Source organism: Papilio machaon, chromosome 13 (genome assembly GCF_912999745.1).
Source record: "Papilio machaon chromosome 13, ilPapMach1.1, whole genome shotgun sequence".
Classification (NCBI taxonomy): Eukaryota; Metazoa; Arthropoda; class Insecta; order Lepidoptera; family Papilionidae; genus Papilio; species Papilio machaon.
Window position 1 is genome coordinate 2,027,987 of NC_059998.1, and position 16,005 is coordinate 2,043,991.

The 16,005-nt window shown below is 34.2% G+C and overlaps 1 protein-coding gene across 1 annotated transcript in view; it reads left to right on the plus strand.

The window, feature by feature from the left end:
• LOC106717952 overlaps window positions 1-16,005 on the plus strand; it is a 129,384-nt gene that overhangs the window by 24,138 nt on the left and 89,241 nt on the right. The window contains exon 2 of the mRNA XM_045680437.1: window positions 10,636-10,749. Coding sequence (XP_045536393.1) covers window positions 10,677-10,749 — 73 coding nt within the window. The 5' untranslated portion in view covers window positions 10,636-10,676. The remainder of the gene's footprint in view (window positions 1-10,635; window positions 10,750-16,005) is intronic.

A 16,005-nucleotide genomic window follows, 5' to 3' on the forward strand; every position in this document is an offset into this window, starting at 1 on the left:
GCAGCGGTCGCTTCGCTATTTCGGCGAATTCAGTTGGTCGTTTACCGCCTTACTATTTAAAAAAAATAGATAGATTAAAAATAGATAGCACCATCGCTTGCGCTCTTAATTTGCGGCAAGATGTTTTCGTACATCGAGCCACGCGTGAGGCAGCGGCGTGGGCGCCCGAATAAACATGTCGGCAATAACGAGCGACCCTCGTAAACTCGGCTGAGCTATCGTATGAGTCTAGCAGTCTCAGGTTCAATGCCATTATTGACTCTTCTTTGTTTCTACTTAAATGTTGTAGGTGTATTGCAAAGAGACTTGCATAATTTAATTTTATGTTTTCAAGTTCAACGTGATGTAATAATTTTCGAAGTTCAATATGATCGTGAACTTGTGTTTCTTTTGTTAAACTTTTGTTTGATAATTTCTTCTGAAATGAAATCTAACATAGTATGTCAATTGTGACACCGTGTTCGTGGCAATATTAAAAAATTGCCACGAATCACAAAGTGTTCGTTTTACGATATAGAAGATCGCATAACAAAGAGACAAGAGTGTCGCGGAGGTGGCATGTAACAGTACAACAGACGAACACTCGTAAATTTTTCACCGACGACTCCGTGTAGAACAATGGATGACCTCCGCGGATTGACCGATAATCACCCGATAGCAAGGACTTACGCCTGACGCGCTCAATAAATCCACAAACGGCCGTGTTGTTCTCGCATTGTCGGAGATAGCTTATCTTTTACTTATTACCTTAAATTAGTGCCGCGTTACATGCTTGGAAATGTTTCAGTTGGCACCTTGGGAAACTGGGAGGTACAGTCGCGCACATTTGCATTTTGTTTTATAACTATAGGAACCTATGTCCTACTATTGACGCAAAAGTATAACGTAAGGTACTATCGCGCACTTTGCTCTTATAATTCGTGGATCCAGTTCGTAATAATGTTATTAAATTGAATGTTTTAAAAAAAATGTTATATTGATACTATTCAATATTTTACAACAATAAATAATTTATTTTAGACCAGCTGTCGCCCGCGAGTCCGTCCGCGCAGATTAAAAAAAAGAACTTAACAAGTAGCCTATGTGTTCTTCCAGATTATATTCTATATTTGTGCCAAACTTCATCAAGATCCGTTGAGCAACAAATATTCATCCATCCATCCATCTAAACTTTCGCATTTATAATATACTAGCTGTCGCCCGCTACTGCGTCCGCGTGGAATTTAAAAAAAAAACTTTTTTAGTAGCCTATGTCTTTCAAACTATATTCTATATTTATGCCAAATGTCAGGGAAATCCATGCAGTAGTTCTGGAGATACCGTCAAACAAACATTTGACTTCAAACTAAACATTTATAATATTATAGTAAGAAGTAAGATACAGGTTTTATTTCTTGTATAATGCGTAAATATACTTGAAAAATGATTAACTTTTATTATAACGGCGTAAATAAGACTTTAATAGCCCATGACCCTCGTTATATTCTGCCACGAATGAGAGAAGTCATCGCGGATCAAGGCTCGCGCAGTCAATGGGGTCAACATCATTGACATGTTTTGATGCGTTACATAATTCACTGTCGACTTCTAATGTAAGCATTTTATTAAAGGAAATTCTAAAGGGATCGTTTTTGCAATAACACGCAATGAGTAAAACGTGATTGACCACCGCATATATTAATCCATAGCACTGGTAGAAATCTGAATACGATTTTCAAACAGGTGTTCACTATTTTCTCAATGACCCTTTAGTCAACAGTCGACAGTAAGAAGATAAATAGAAGTTAGTTACTTAACGAATCCACACACGTAGAAACAAACTTACATGGCAAAAAACATTACCCTCTTGTCAACCGGGTTACATGCAATTACACAAAAATATACACTATTATTTTTCCGATTGGATTAGAGTGTCTGCATTGATTTAAAATTATACGACAGAATGACGTAATAAGAAATATATGTATCAAGCAATTCTGAGGATAATATTTGTAATATTTTTTAACGCGCATTGTTTGTTGTTAACATTATATAAATATTGAAAATATTAAACATATTTTATAATGCTGAAATCCTGTTATTAATGAAAACAACTTTTTATGAATTAATAAATAATACACAATGACCGTACAAGAACGTTACGTTAAGTAAAAATGATACTGAGTTTTGTCCTACTTTAGAGAAGCCCTAAGATGGCGCACGCCTAATTGTAGCGTATTTTGACTTACCCGTCAAAAATAATGAATCGATTACGAAAGTAACTCTTTTAGTCGAAGTAAATGGGTACTTAAATCTTAAGAGTTAATTATATTAAGAGATCTCTTTTCGACGAATGCATCTTTTTAACAGAAATGTTATGAACCACAAGTGCTTATAACTTTTTCATATTAAAAGTAATCGTTGAAGATTACATATAGATTGTGTTCACCGTGCGCTGGTCGGGTCTGGCCACTCGCCAAGCCGACCGGTTGGCCGCTTGTCTCACGATGACGCGGGTATTAGTTCACTAAAGGGTCACGACCGGGTCACGCGTACTTCTGTGTGTAATCCAGTGAACACTGTTGTTAGAACGAATTTTGGAGTTTTAATTTCTATCTGAAAGGAAGGTAATGATCTGTGAGTAAGTAAGTATATAGGTGGGATTGTATGCTTGTTAATTCAATTGTGATCTTTGAACCTATACAACTAAATCGATTTTGACGAGTGAAATATAATTCGAATTATTTTCTTTCGCTGTATTTAAGTGTCATACAGTCAGTCTTACATATTTCTGATATCAGAAATGTCGCCTGGTGGTACTGGATAATAATTATGGCTTTAAGATTAATTCTACTGTTTTTCCTCACAAAGATTTAAGTATCCAACACAATGGAATTGTATGTTTTTATCAGACAAACGTGACCGCTGTTTGTTGTAGTGTGCGTGACTCCGCGATAACTGCACGACCTTTCAGTTTAGGGGTCGCGGTGTTATGAGTTACAAGTTAGAGGTGCTAACGACGCTAAAGTGTTTGTATACGTGTTACGTTTGCCGGCATTGTTAGCGCCTATACTCGGTACGATCGTGTTGTTAGGAATGATATAATATGCGGTTTTATATCTATGGAAACTTGGAAGCCCTACGAGATAATAAATATATCAAATTCCGCTAGTGGAGAAGATTTTAATGTTGACTTTATTTAACTTCAAAATGTTACAAAAGAAAATATATATTTGTTATTTATCATTACAGAGAACAACCGAATCTATTATACTCGTGTTTTTGGAGACGACGTAACTTTAGCATTGTCCCTCATTGCAAGAAATCAGAACCGAAGCAAAACTCGTAACAGTTTTGCATGATAAAGACTGCCGATTTACAATAGAGACGCTAAAATGTCACATCACTTTTTAGTTTTCGAAATTTTTCAACATGCAATTAAGTATTTGCAAAATGGATAAACATTTTAAAAAGTAGCTTGTAAAGTTTTTATTTTTGAATTGAATTTAATTTTTTTCACAATACTAATTATACTAAATACAATCTTAAATAGTGTTCTACAGTATAATTACTAGTAATATAGTTCAATTAATATCTAGGTAATTAAAGAATTAACCTAAGTATATAGTATGTCTTTTTACTGTACTACATAAATGTGGGCCTAATTAAATTCGACGAAATTCTGTGAGCGTCATTTTAAGCCCCCAAAGTCGGAGTGTCGTGCGTCAAAGTGGTGTTTATTCATTGCGGGAGGCTTTGTCCTTATGCTAATGCGAGTGGTGGCCGGTCACCGCTGCGACCTGCTCGGGATCGAAGGTCACTTGTAGGACGGACACTCGACGCGGTCTGAAGGCGATTTCTATAGAAACACGACAATTTATGCAAACGATAATGAACCTTATAATAAGGCGTGTTATTTCGTCGCTGTTTTCATGTTAACAGTGGATAATGAGACATTTTGAACAAAGTTATTTCAGTGATAAGAATATGTTAAATATGTTTTGCGAAAATCAATTTCATTTTTATTTATTTTTAAATTATAAATAACATGATTAATTCACATTAAATATAAGTATTATCACATAATTATTAAACTACACACACACACTTGACAGGCAGAGATCACGGACATTCGGCCATTTCGGGAAACGGGACGTGACGGGGGGCAAGCTGCGTCGCCGACTTTTTCTCGACGATGTTTTCTTTCACCATACGAACGTCGGATAAATGTAGATATGTAAATCGAAAATCGAAAAACACATTGGTTAGATATATATGGCGGGATTCGAACCCAGGACCTGTAGATTGCCTGATTGCCTGCAAGTCAAGTGTTTAGCCCCTGAGCCAACAACGCTCTGTTTATTATTATTATTATGTTAGGGAAAATCAAAACCTGACTAAACTAAATTATGCGAATAAATGTTGATGTTACTGTGATAAATTCTTAACAGATTTATTAACAGAGTTAACAGAGTTATTGTGATAAATCCTTAACAGAGTTATTATCGTGAAGTTGCATGCGTGTGTAAAATTACATGTTTTTCATAGATTACAATACCAAGTTGTTAGTGGGTATTCATAGGTAATATTCATGACTAATTATGAGATGTAGTCGCGGTCATAACCTAGTTAGCGGAGAAGAACAAAAGGCATCGCCCGGCGAACCTTGGCCCGACCTCCGCGCATCCTCGCTCCACATGCCCTATTGTTCTGTTCCGGACGCTACTGGTTACTAGTTTAACTATGAATCTTTGAGACCTAGCTTGTTGGAGACAGAAATCTAATCTTGTTAGTCTTGTTACTCTTCTCTAGCTTTTTTTGTTGGTGACAGCAGAAAATCTCCAAATGTGTTCATTCATCCAAGATGCGGCATTTAAGTTTGTATTTTAAATGGTGAGTCAAAGAATTTCTAAATCATGAGAATTTTAAGGTTAGAAACAAAAAAAATGTTTTCCAAGTGTTATGTTTCTTCGTTACATATAATTTGGTATTTAATCGTAGCGATAAAGCAGATGCATTGCTTCCTGCAGTACATTTATTATGATTACAGTCCTACCAAATGAGATGTACGCAGTGATTACGAGAAAATAAAGACGTTCGGACGGGTCTTAATTAACTTTACATCTGATTGGTTTCGTGCCGGATAGTTTCGTATTGATCAAACAAAAGTAAAAACTATTCGAATGGTAATAAGAAGCATTATCGATTTTGCGACCAACGTCACTAATCTAGAAGACGATTAAACGTACGAACGTCGCGATGACATTAATCAAATTAATGATTGAGAATTTGATATCATCATTAATTGGGTTAAGAATATCGTTAAAGTCGAACAACAATTGTACGATTCTATTGTTGAATTTGTTGGATAGGTACATCAATCATTATAATGTGATTTCGTCAATGAAAGATGTGTTAATTGAGTACGCAAATATTGGTCAATAATCATGTTACATTACATTTGCATAGTAAAATACAGCTATTTATATTATTTATCTTATTATTATAACTGGCCAGATCACCGGAGAGTTTTGTATGGTATAATTAAAAAAAAAACCTATAGATATTTTCATAATTGTTCATTGGTCAGTATATCAAATTAATATTTTAAGTTACTATCCTTTCTCCAATCAATTATAATCTATGATCTTTCAGTTATGTGTTACATTTAAGTAAAAACCTAATGTCAATGTGATTTTAATACTTTTAATAAAACTCGTGACCGCGACTACTGTAAATTTGTTTGAACATGTCTTTCTAGTTACCCAGAATGTTGTCATAAAACCTCGCTCCAGCCATGACTTCCACTTAACCGTTCGATTCTCCGTTCAGTTAAATCACAATCGTATTGACAACGTTATCGATTCCACGAACACAACTCGATTCGTGAGCTCTCTATTAAGTAAATAATTCTATATTTCATGTACTTATTGTAAACTCCTAATAACTATTACTGTAAAAATGAATACAGTTTGAATTAGGTAGTTCTATAGATTTTGTTTTATCTCTCTTCAGTATATAATTTTATTTAAGTTTTGCAAAGAAAGAAATTAAATAAATACAAAACAGTTGCTATTTAAACTACCAAAAATATCGTTCATTTATTAAAATGTCTAGTTAAGTTATCAAAAAACTGATTTCTCTTAGCTTAAAACAAGTTCTACTTGCTATTATATAGTAGCTTCAATTCATTCTACATGGTTAAAGGTAATTTATATGGCTATAATAGTGCTTAAGTAATGCTAAGTTAGATTTCGTATCTAGTCTAATACACTCACATTACAAGCCACGCTTTCAGTAGATGTAATAAATCATACGAGCAATCGGCCACCGCTTTGATCCAGCCGCTGTTACCTTCGACCCTATCATTAATTTGATACGTACAACGTCCACGTTTAAACATTAATGAATTACTCCTAAGCGATTTTACGTAACGTTTAGTTGACGCATGATTAACATAGAGACTGGTACACCATGTCCCCCGCTTTTCTCAACTCGACAGGCGATAGAGGGGTAATGAATAATCGATCCAAGGGTCTTCTTTAGTAAGTCTTCTGTGGGGTCTTGTTTAGTGAAGAGTTGATCGCTTAAATTAAAATTACCGTATGAATAATACATGATATTTGTTTTTAGTTATATAGTAATTGATATCGTTTTAACATACAAATGTGTTACTACATTCATAAATAACAAGGCGCATTAAATGTGACATGAAGCTATTTATGATAATATTGGTCATCATTTTTGGTATTTGTCAACATGTGTCATAATCAATGTCATAATTTACATTGTACTAAAATGTAAGGGATATTACACAGTAAATTAAATACTAGTCCAATTAAGAATCTATTTCAAGACAAAGGACAAAATAAAGCAGATTAGATTGTCGTATGTTTACACTGCTTTGTATTCTGGTCGTCAAAATTAAATACAAAAGTTGCAGGTTCTTCTAAACAAGAGGTTAATGTTTAAAAATAACAACTGTATTACTCTAGAAAGTACGTTTAGACACTATTTAGTTTAAAACACGTTTCAACCCTTTGATCACCGCTAATATTATAGACGTCAACGTGGTTATAAAAGTGTATGTTTTACCCTTAAATATGAGGTTTAACAAATTTCATCAAATTGAAGCCATAAATATACAGGGTGTCCCAGAACTCAACGTCAAGCCGAAACGGAATGACAGGATTGATTGTAACCATCATTAGAAAAATCAGAAAAAAAAATCTATCCCATGCAGTTTGAAAATTATGGACATTTAAGAAAAACCTTGAAATTTGGTCAAACTGTAACCATTTTTCGGTTATTGTGTTTAATTTTTATTATTTTTGTTCATTTAAACTTTGGAACCATAACCCTAAATAATATTTCTAGAACCTATGTCAAAAATCATGTCGATATGTCTGAGTAACTTTAGATATCAAAACTACAAGAGAGCTCCGCGCTCTAGTTGGGACCCATTCATAAATTTCATTTACGTCTTGAGAGACCGTTATATCTCTAGTCGTTGCAGTGTACCTAACAAGTAAATCGATTTAATAGTTATACTATCAAATTGCCCGTGTGCCCAGTAATTGATTGTGATATTTGAACCTGGTGTTAATACTTATGATAAAGTTAACGCATTATTAATTATTGTTGCTCATAGATCTATCAATTATTAAATATAACTCTTGGCCTATTGCCTTAAACCACGCGCGATCTTATATTTAAGCTGGAAGTAGATTGGCAGGCAATTACTTTTTGATTTGATTTATTTTTATATTACAAAAATATAAACTGTAACGGAAACTTTTTCGATATCATTACTATTATTATTATTGCATATCTAATCGTCGGTTTCTGAGACCAAAATTCCTGTTTAAAATTGTTATCTCTGTTTGCAAAAATAATGAGAGGGATGTTTATGTTTATGCAGAGATATTGGTCTAAGAATCCAACTGTAAGTCGTCTGATTATGGCCAGGTTATATTAGGAATAGAGACGTATAACATCATTATAGATGTTTTTACCGTATCATGTTTAAAATAATTCGATTTAATAATAAAACATTCTTAAACCATTGTCAAATGTCCTGTTGTTAATAAAAAAGAAAAACAGGCAAGCATTGGTTGGGCATGTATCGGTTAGGCCGTTTTCTTTTTTTTTTTGAGGTATAAATTCATCATCAGCATCAACCTGCCCTTATCCCTATGGAGGGTTGGCACAGTATGTACTACTCCTCCATACATCTCTATCAGCCGTCATATCTGAATTTACCTTTTTGAGGTATAAATTAACAGGTCTTAAATGTTTAGGGGTATATAATAGTAACTTTTAATTACTACACATCGAAAATCGCTAGTTCTAATTAAAGCTACACTCTACATCCTTTTGTTAATGTAAATGACATATATACAGGATGTTTGAGAAGTCCGCCAGAGGCTCGGGGGGCGCGACGGGCGCGGGCGCGGTGCTGATAGCGGTCGCCGTCCGCCGAGTAATTGCCACCGCTTTCTAAACCGACTCGTATACAGCGCGATTTCAAATCCGCGAGAACCCCACACAGCTATTTAGGTATCCGGGAATTGAATCAGATGTACCTGGGTGCTACAAAGGTTAATAGCAAGTCCATTATAGATAATATTTTGAGATTCTGCCAAGAATACCATTCAGTGGCATAATATCAGAAGGTTATATGCTAAAGAAGTTAATAATACTTGAAGATTAAATGATAATAGGTTATAAATTAAACCGGTTTTAAAAAATTTCTTGATCTCCTATCTTTTAAAACTTTTTCGTATTTTATAATTTTTATTAGGTACTGATGACCTTTTTTTGCATTTGTGCAATGATGCATATGTACAGATTATTGCGTTTATTGGTTTATTACATTTACTGTATCCTATTTATTGCAAGTTCTTTAAACAATTTCGTATTTATTTATAAGAACCCTAAAAGACAAAAGTAATATATGATTTCTCTTTCTGATTTGCAACACGCTGTATTACGACTGTCACCTGGACGACTTGCGTGTCTTCTCTAATGGACCATCAGAAAAAAGGCTCAATTGCTCGCAATTGATGAGTGCAGCCGAGTTTGCGAGCGATCTCGGCGCACGACCGCGACACCTGGCGCGCAACCAGAACACGCCTCGCGGCCGCCAACAGCCATAGACACGCCAGCGCCACAGATTATGTGACGGCAGATGGTATATTTCTACCCGTGTAATAAAATTAAACTTCTTCATTATTTGATGTAGTAACTTAATTAGATTAAACCCATTGTGCTTTAAAAATAGTTTTTATAACAGTATTTTGACTTAGGAACACTGGTCAAGTATAATACAACTACTACTATAAAGTTAAAGTGTAGAAGGAAACGTGCAATTCCGTACTTAAATATAGCATTGAAAATATGTAATAAAATAATGTTTTTTTTTTTAACTTTTATTCGCAAATACAAAATTATCACACACATACACATCTCTATAAAAATATAATTTAAAAAGATACAGTTGTCTATTTCATCTGTGCTAAATGGAAGCGTGCAGAGCAGGCGTGGGCCGCCGAGGGCGCGACGCGTGCGCCAACCGCTCGTTTGAAAATGGAACGCTTGTTCGCTGTTTAAATTCAACCATTGTCACGGAATGGAAATTTAAAAATAAACTTAATTGTAGTCGTGTATGAATAGGCACCTTCACAAGATTTCATTAGAAAGTGGGTAGGGCTTTCCAACTTCGTTCGTGTAAAGATAGTGTGAACTTTGTAAATAAATAGTATATGTCTAAGCTTTTTTTACATCAAAGCACGAGGAAAGCTAAAATTTACTCATTTCAATCGCTTTAAAGATGCAATAATAGATTTGATGCGTATAACTGAAGCGTGTAAAATAAAATAAAAAATGAAAGAAATTATATAATCTTTAAACAACTTGTTCACCGTAAACACCGAAACCACATTCTTTCCTACAAACACCTCAAACTTTTTTTTTTACTTAGTAACCGTCAAGCGGTACTACAATAATGAGTGTCAATGTTTTGCACCACGAGATATCGCTAGTACAACAGTGTAATAACCTCCGAAACGAACAGCATCCGATGAATTATCTGAACCGTAAAATATCGATTTTAACGCTCTAACCGACCCGCACCGATTTTCCGCACCCACAGCTTTGAAGATACGATGAAAAACAGATACGAAAATCGATCATTAGTCGACTAAAAAAATTTCTTTTCTCACTTTAATTTGGGAGTCAAGATGATATTTTTATTTCGATTTTCATTTTGGAATAGGGTACAAAAAGTTTAATGTTTAGTTCACTTTAGTTAAATCTTATTTTGTGCACTTTATAATTTGAATTAACTTGGACCAAATTCTTTATGTTATATTAAACTAGTTTCGTTTTAATTATATTTATTAAAATATTCCTTAGCGTATGTGAATTGCGTAGCATACAAATGTATTATTGCGTAGCTTCATGATTGCAACTATAATTTTAGTTTGTAAAATTACCTACAAGTGGTCATAGTTTTACCTAAATCCTTCATAGTTAAAACCACAATAATATTGAAAAAGTGATTCGGTCTTTTTTTATCATCTGTGAACTATTTATATAGGTATATAAAAGTAGCCAGTATAAGAAGGTCCGTGTACAGTGGTGTGTTCGTTGTAGGCTAGTGCGATGTTACGGTGGGCGGAGGCGCTGCCGGTGTGATGCTGGCTCCGCTGTCGCGCCGCGACCTGGACGCAGAGGCGCCGGTCGTCTGGCCAGCCTGGTGCTATTCAGGTATACACCACTTACATAACACGATTATACGGCCTGTAGTCATTTAGTGAATTTTGTTAGAACACCTAAAATTCAAGTACACAACGCATATACGGTTAGTAGTTATATCGTCATTTAAGGATTTTAGATCACTCTGTATAGTATATTACTATGTAAGTGATAGCTCTGTAGTTAGATCATGCACGTCTTTCTAACTCCGATAGAATCTATTTTAGCAAATAAATATTAGTTAAGAACTACAAACCAAAAGAATAATTTCGCATAAATTAGTTGGATGTTAACCTGCACATTTTTAGCTCTCAAAGTATAATAAAAAAGTAATATTTCAATTCAATGCTTACGTACTGCGTAAACGACGCCCGATGATTATCATATTTGGATTTTTTTTAATTGGCATCCCACATTCAATTAGAGACAGTTTAAAGGTAAAACTAAGTGCAGTTAGGGCTGACGTTAACGGGCGTCTATTACACGGTAGCGGTCGTGCCAAGGGGTTCGCTCGCCGAGTTACCGGCTGCATAACTAGCCGTGTCGCTGTGGGTGGCGGCAGGTGCATTACCATACATCCTCCGACCAGGCCGACATCACGATCCGACCAACTTTTTACGAACGTACTATACCCATTAGCGATCGCTTTCCTATATAAGATTTTCGAATTCGATTCTAATTTATATTTTGTTTGTTTGTTTAATAGATTAAAAAAATATACATCTATAGAATTTGTAACATAGTTTCCGCCACATGTTCGTGACGTATAATTAAAATAAATAACTTCCTCAGTTATCAAATGGTCATAGTTAAAAGCATATTACTAACATGATAGAAAAATGTGGATCGTGCCCTAGTGCGTAATAAAAAATCTTCAAATGATTGTTGCCGTAATCTGTCAAAATGATGAAGATATTTTTCCCGCTCTCGACGACTTTCTAAGTGGACAATTTAGAAGAAAACGTGCAGCAGTAAGTTAGTTACCGCCAATCGGAGCGGCAGCGGTAAATAAAAAGGCCGTAAAGTCCGTAGAGTAGATAAAACACGTGATGTTGTCATTACCCTGGCTTTATTATCGCGTGACAGGTACAGTTGACAAGAAAGTGCCGATCTTGTCCAGAGTAGTGATCTGTTTTTCTAATAAATTGATGAAGAAATTCACTATAAAACATTTGTATTCTGAAACTAATTGCTAGGGCATGACTTTTTTATCAAAAGTAATAGGGTATGTCTAGGTAAAAAGATTAATCATTTTAAATTCAATTATTTTTCATAATTATAATTACATATGAGACGATTTTTATTTATAAAAAGTTTCAACATTTTTCTTTCTGACAGTACCACTCATTTGGAAGCCGCGATGGCCTGTGAAATTGACGGCTGGTAATTTTTGTTGATTGCTTATAAAGAGTGGAGATAGTGAAGCTGCGATGAACACGAGATTGAAACAATTGCCGAATCAATTGGAGGTGTTGAACAATTACAGTAATCATGTCAGTAAAAATGTTGTACTGACATTATTCTCGTGTTAAAACAAAACGTGTCTCTATAACCTTTATATATCGTCTTGTTGTTGCTTACTTGATAAATTTATTAGTACAGACAGATAAAGATCTTTTGAATTACACCTATGTAGTCATCAGTAGAATTTCCAAGATGTAATTGTGTTTACGTACTGTTGATATTCGTGTAGCATTTTTTTCCATCATGAAAAGAAATTAATTGAAGTCATTTATTCAGTAAAATAGAATATCTTTTAAAAAATTAAAACCGTTTCCATCATTAATAATATCTTGTCAGATAGATGTATTCACCGATATAACAGAGGGCTTTTATCGCACAGTATTTGCATACACATAAACTAGATCTTGTCTCCCGCTGCCAGTACTAAATCCAGCTCAAATCTGAGCTGCGGCCAGTAGCTGTGCGAAATTCTCTTACGTCATCGCAGTCGACATGCGATGGATTTACGATGGACCTCCATCGGAGATCGCTTCAATATTTACGAATGTGATGGTGTTGTTACATGTCCTTAAATGTATGGAAATCTATCAATCAATATGTATCAGAAAGATATTGACATTTAGTTTCATTCGAGTTTGTTTTTCATCCACAAATGGAAAACTAAAAAACCCTTGTAATCAAAAAAACGCTTCTGAATTTATCGTGGGATTCATGACAAATGTGTTTTAGTTAATTGAAAATTATATAAATATGTAAACGTATGAATAATCGTTTAGAACATAAGAAACAAGGTTCCTCTTTATCAAAGTTATTTGAATAAAGTCTTGCAATATAAAAGCTCGTAAAAAGTAAACAGCGGCACTCGATCTTTGGCGTAGCATCTAAATTCCTTCGTACGGTCACGCTCCGGGCCTCATTGAGATGCGACCACAGCCCCAAGATATTAATACCGGCCAACGGAACTAATACGCGCTGAAAGCATTAACATAATAAAACGATATTAGTAAATAGAAGACGATCGAAGTTTAAATGCGACGCATTTGTTACCCCGACCGCTCGCTGCTCACAACTCGCCGGCTCGCCTTTATCCGAGTTATCTTATCGATATTTAAAACCGATTCCGATATCCCATACGATTGGTACTTGATATTTTAATATATAATCGATTTTATGGTTGCAGTTCTCTATTTGCGTATTTAATTAATCGTGAAGCTTCAAGCAAAATTTGTATTTTTTACTAAGTTCATTTAATTATAATTAATAGAGATCGCATTTGCGATTCCTCTGGTATTGCAGATGTCCATGGGCGTCGATGAACACCTTGGTGTTCCCGCTGCTCATTTGCCCCCTTCTCTTATAAAAAAAAGAGAATCATGTTTTCATTCATTTAATTTAAAAAAGTTTAAATTTTTACTGATACTAATAAGGATCCTTTTTTAAAAGTGTAAATCTTAAACTTCAGGGGCGGACATTTACTTATCATCAGGTGACCCTCCCCTTCTTCAGACTGAAAATTTATATTAAAATTTGTAATAACAAAATAACGTGTAAAATAAATTACATGTTTATGTAAAACGTTTTGTTATTGAGGTATCTTACAATGTTGTTACATTTTTAAAAGATATTTCTTTTAAGTTTTATTCATTTACTAACAACGTAAAATTATCAGATGTTTTGGTAGATATTGGAACAATTTTAGTGCACGACAGAGTCGTTACAGGAAACAGTTTTATTATTAAAAAAAAACACATATCAGTAAAGGAAAATAAAAGTTGTTATTTTTTATTTACGATTTAATTATGTTTATGTAAAGAAATCAGTGATATGGTATATGAATGTTGTATGAAGGTCAAAGTCGTTTTATAAGACATGAAAGTTTAGTTGAAGCTTGGCTTCTTTATTAATGTAACTTAATATCATGAGTTCGAATATAATATTTAAGTGTACCAACCCCTGGAACAAATTTAGTTGCAATAATAATAAAGTCAGTATTTATACAATTTTGTATTGTTTGTTTTCATATAGTTATCTTTGTTTACATAATATTTGTGTTCTTGTATATAATAAATATAAATGTTAAATTATATAACAAAATTAAATTAAGGAAAAGATCTTATCGCAATACTATAAAGGTACATAATTAGGCAAAGAGGCTGCAAGCAATAAATGCATAAGGGACATTGACTAAGTATCGATTTAAATAAATTAAATCCGCTTCATAACGATCTTTTCGTCATTCAAAACATAATAATTCCAAAAAAGGGAGAAATTTATAGCCACTGAGATTGAAATTAATAAAAATACACGATCGCATTAAAAAGTTAATGTTTGATACAGTTTCTATATTATCCGATTGTGGACAAAAAAACTTCGTCGTATGTTCGTTAACGGGAGCTTATTCTGATATAAAATGCAATGGACATATAAATGTTACTCTGTAACGATTTGGAACTCGATGTAACCTTAATGACCTCAACCGAACCCGTTTACATTGAGGGGAAGTTTGCGCTCCTTTTACACAGGCAAAAAGCTGCGGTTTTTGGACAAAGTGATGCCTTTGTTTTCCTTTTTTACAGCCCACTGTATATTCAATGGTATACATATAAACAAGTATACGGTGCGTAAAGAGATGCAACGGTTACGCATCGATAAAGAATTAAGACTGCTTGTCACGGAATCAACCCGTCAGGCGAAGTTGCAGCGATAAAGCCTTATTCAGATGTAAATCGCACTTTTAAATTTGTCGTATCTTACTACCCTTAGCTTAACGTATACTTCTTACATGTTAAAATTAAAAGATGCTGCAGATTTTATTATAATGCAATATGTTTTCAAAGCTTTACAGTAATACTTATGTTCGATACATTTTGTGATAAGGAAAATGTTCCTCAAATTAATATAATAGTTTATTCCTAGCTACATGGATATGTACTTTAGAAATCAATAAACAATCAAATAAATTGTCTGAATATGACTATGAGTACAATAATTGTGTGCATAATTAAAATAGCACAAGATATGTAATTAACTGTCGCGGATCATTCGACTTTATTGCTATGCTCTTAGTCGCTTTCACCAATGTGCTACAACCCTAACGTGTTATTAGATCGGTCACTCTTTCTTTCGAGATGGATTAATTATATCATTCGTAAGCATCTCAAGGTTTTTATTCCGATGTCGGACTGGATAACTCTAGGATCGAATTCGAATTAGTATTACATTTGCCAATAAATGATAAATTTAAATATCATATGATGTTATGATAGCTAATTATGTTCGCAATTACTTAATTATAAAAACAATTCTGCTAACTCAAGTCCAAAATTCGCAGCATCACCGTTTGCACATTAATGAGTTCACGAAAAAATCGATTCACTTAATCGGGTTGTAAACGATCAAACCGTAATTTATCATCGGCAATAACGAAATTTTAAGTTTAATTACCTCAAACATGTCCGGTCGCTTTTATGCAATAAAAAACTGGTCCGAAGTTCGCGGTGACATGGCAAAGTATGGTAATGAAGAAATTATCGATGATGGTAACGAGCTGCCGACTTATGATATCGATAAAAACACATCGCACTCATATCGACGTTTATGCTGGTCAGTAACGGTTGGCGTAAATTCGATATGTTATAGCCCCACACGGCTACGACTTTATTAACCGTAGTGATGTGCTCTGTTTACATATCACTCCGCTATTGACTCGTCTCGAAATATCGATAATCACGGATACTATTATCGTAAATTAAATGTAACGGATATGACAGCCGGTGCTGTTGTGACGCGAAATCTTTAACCGTT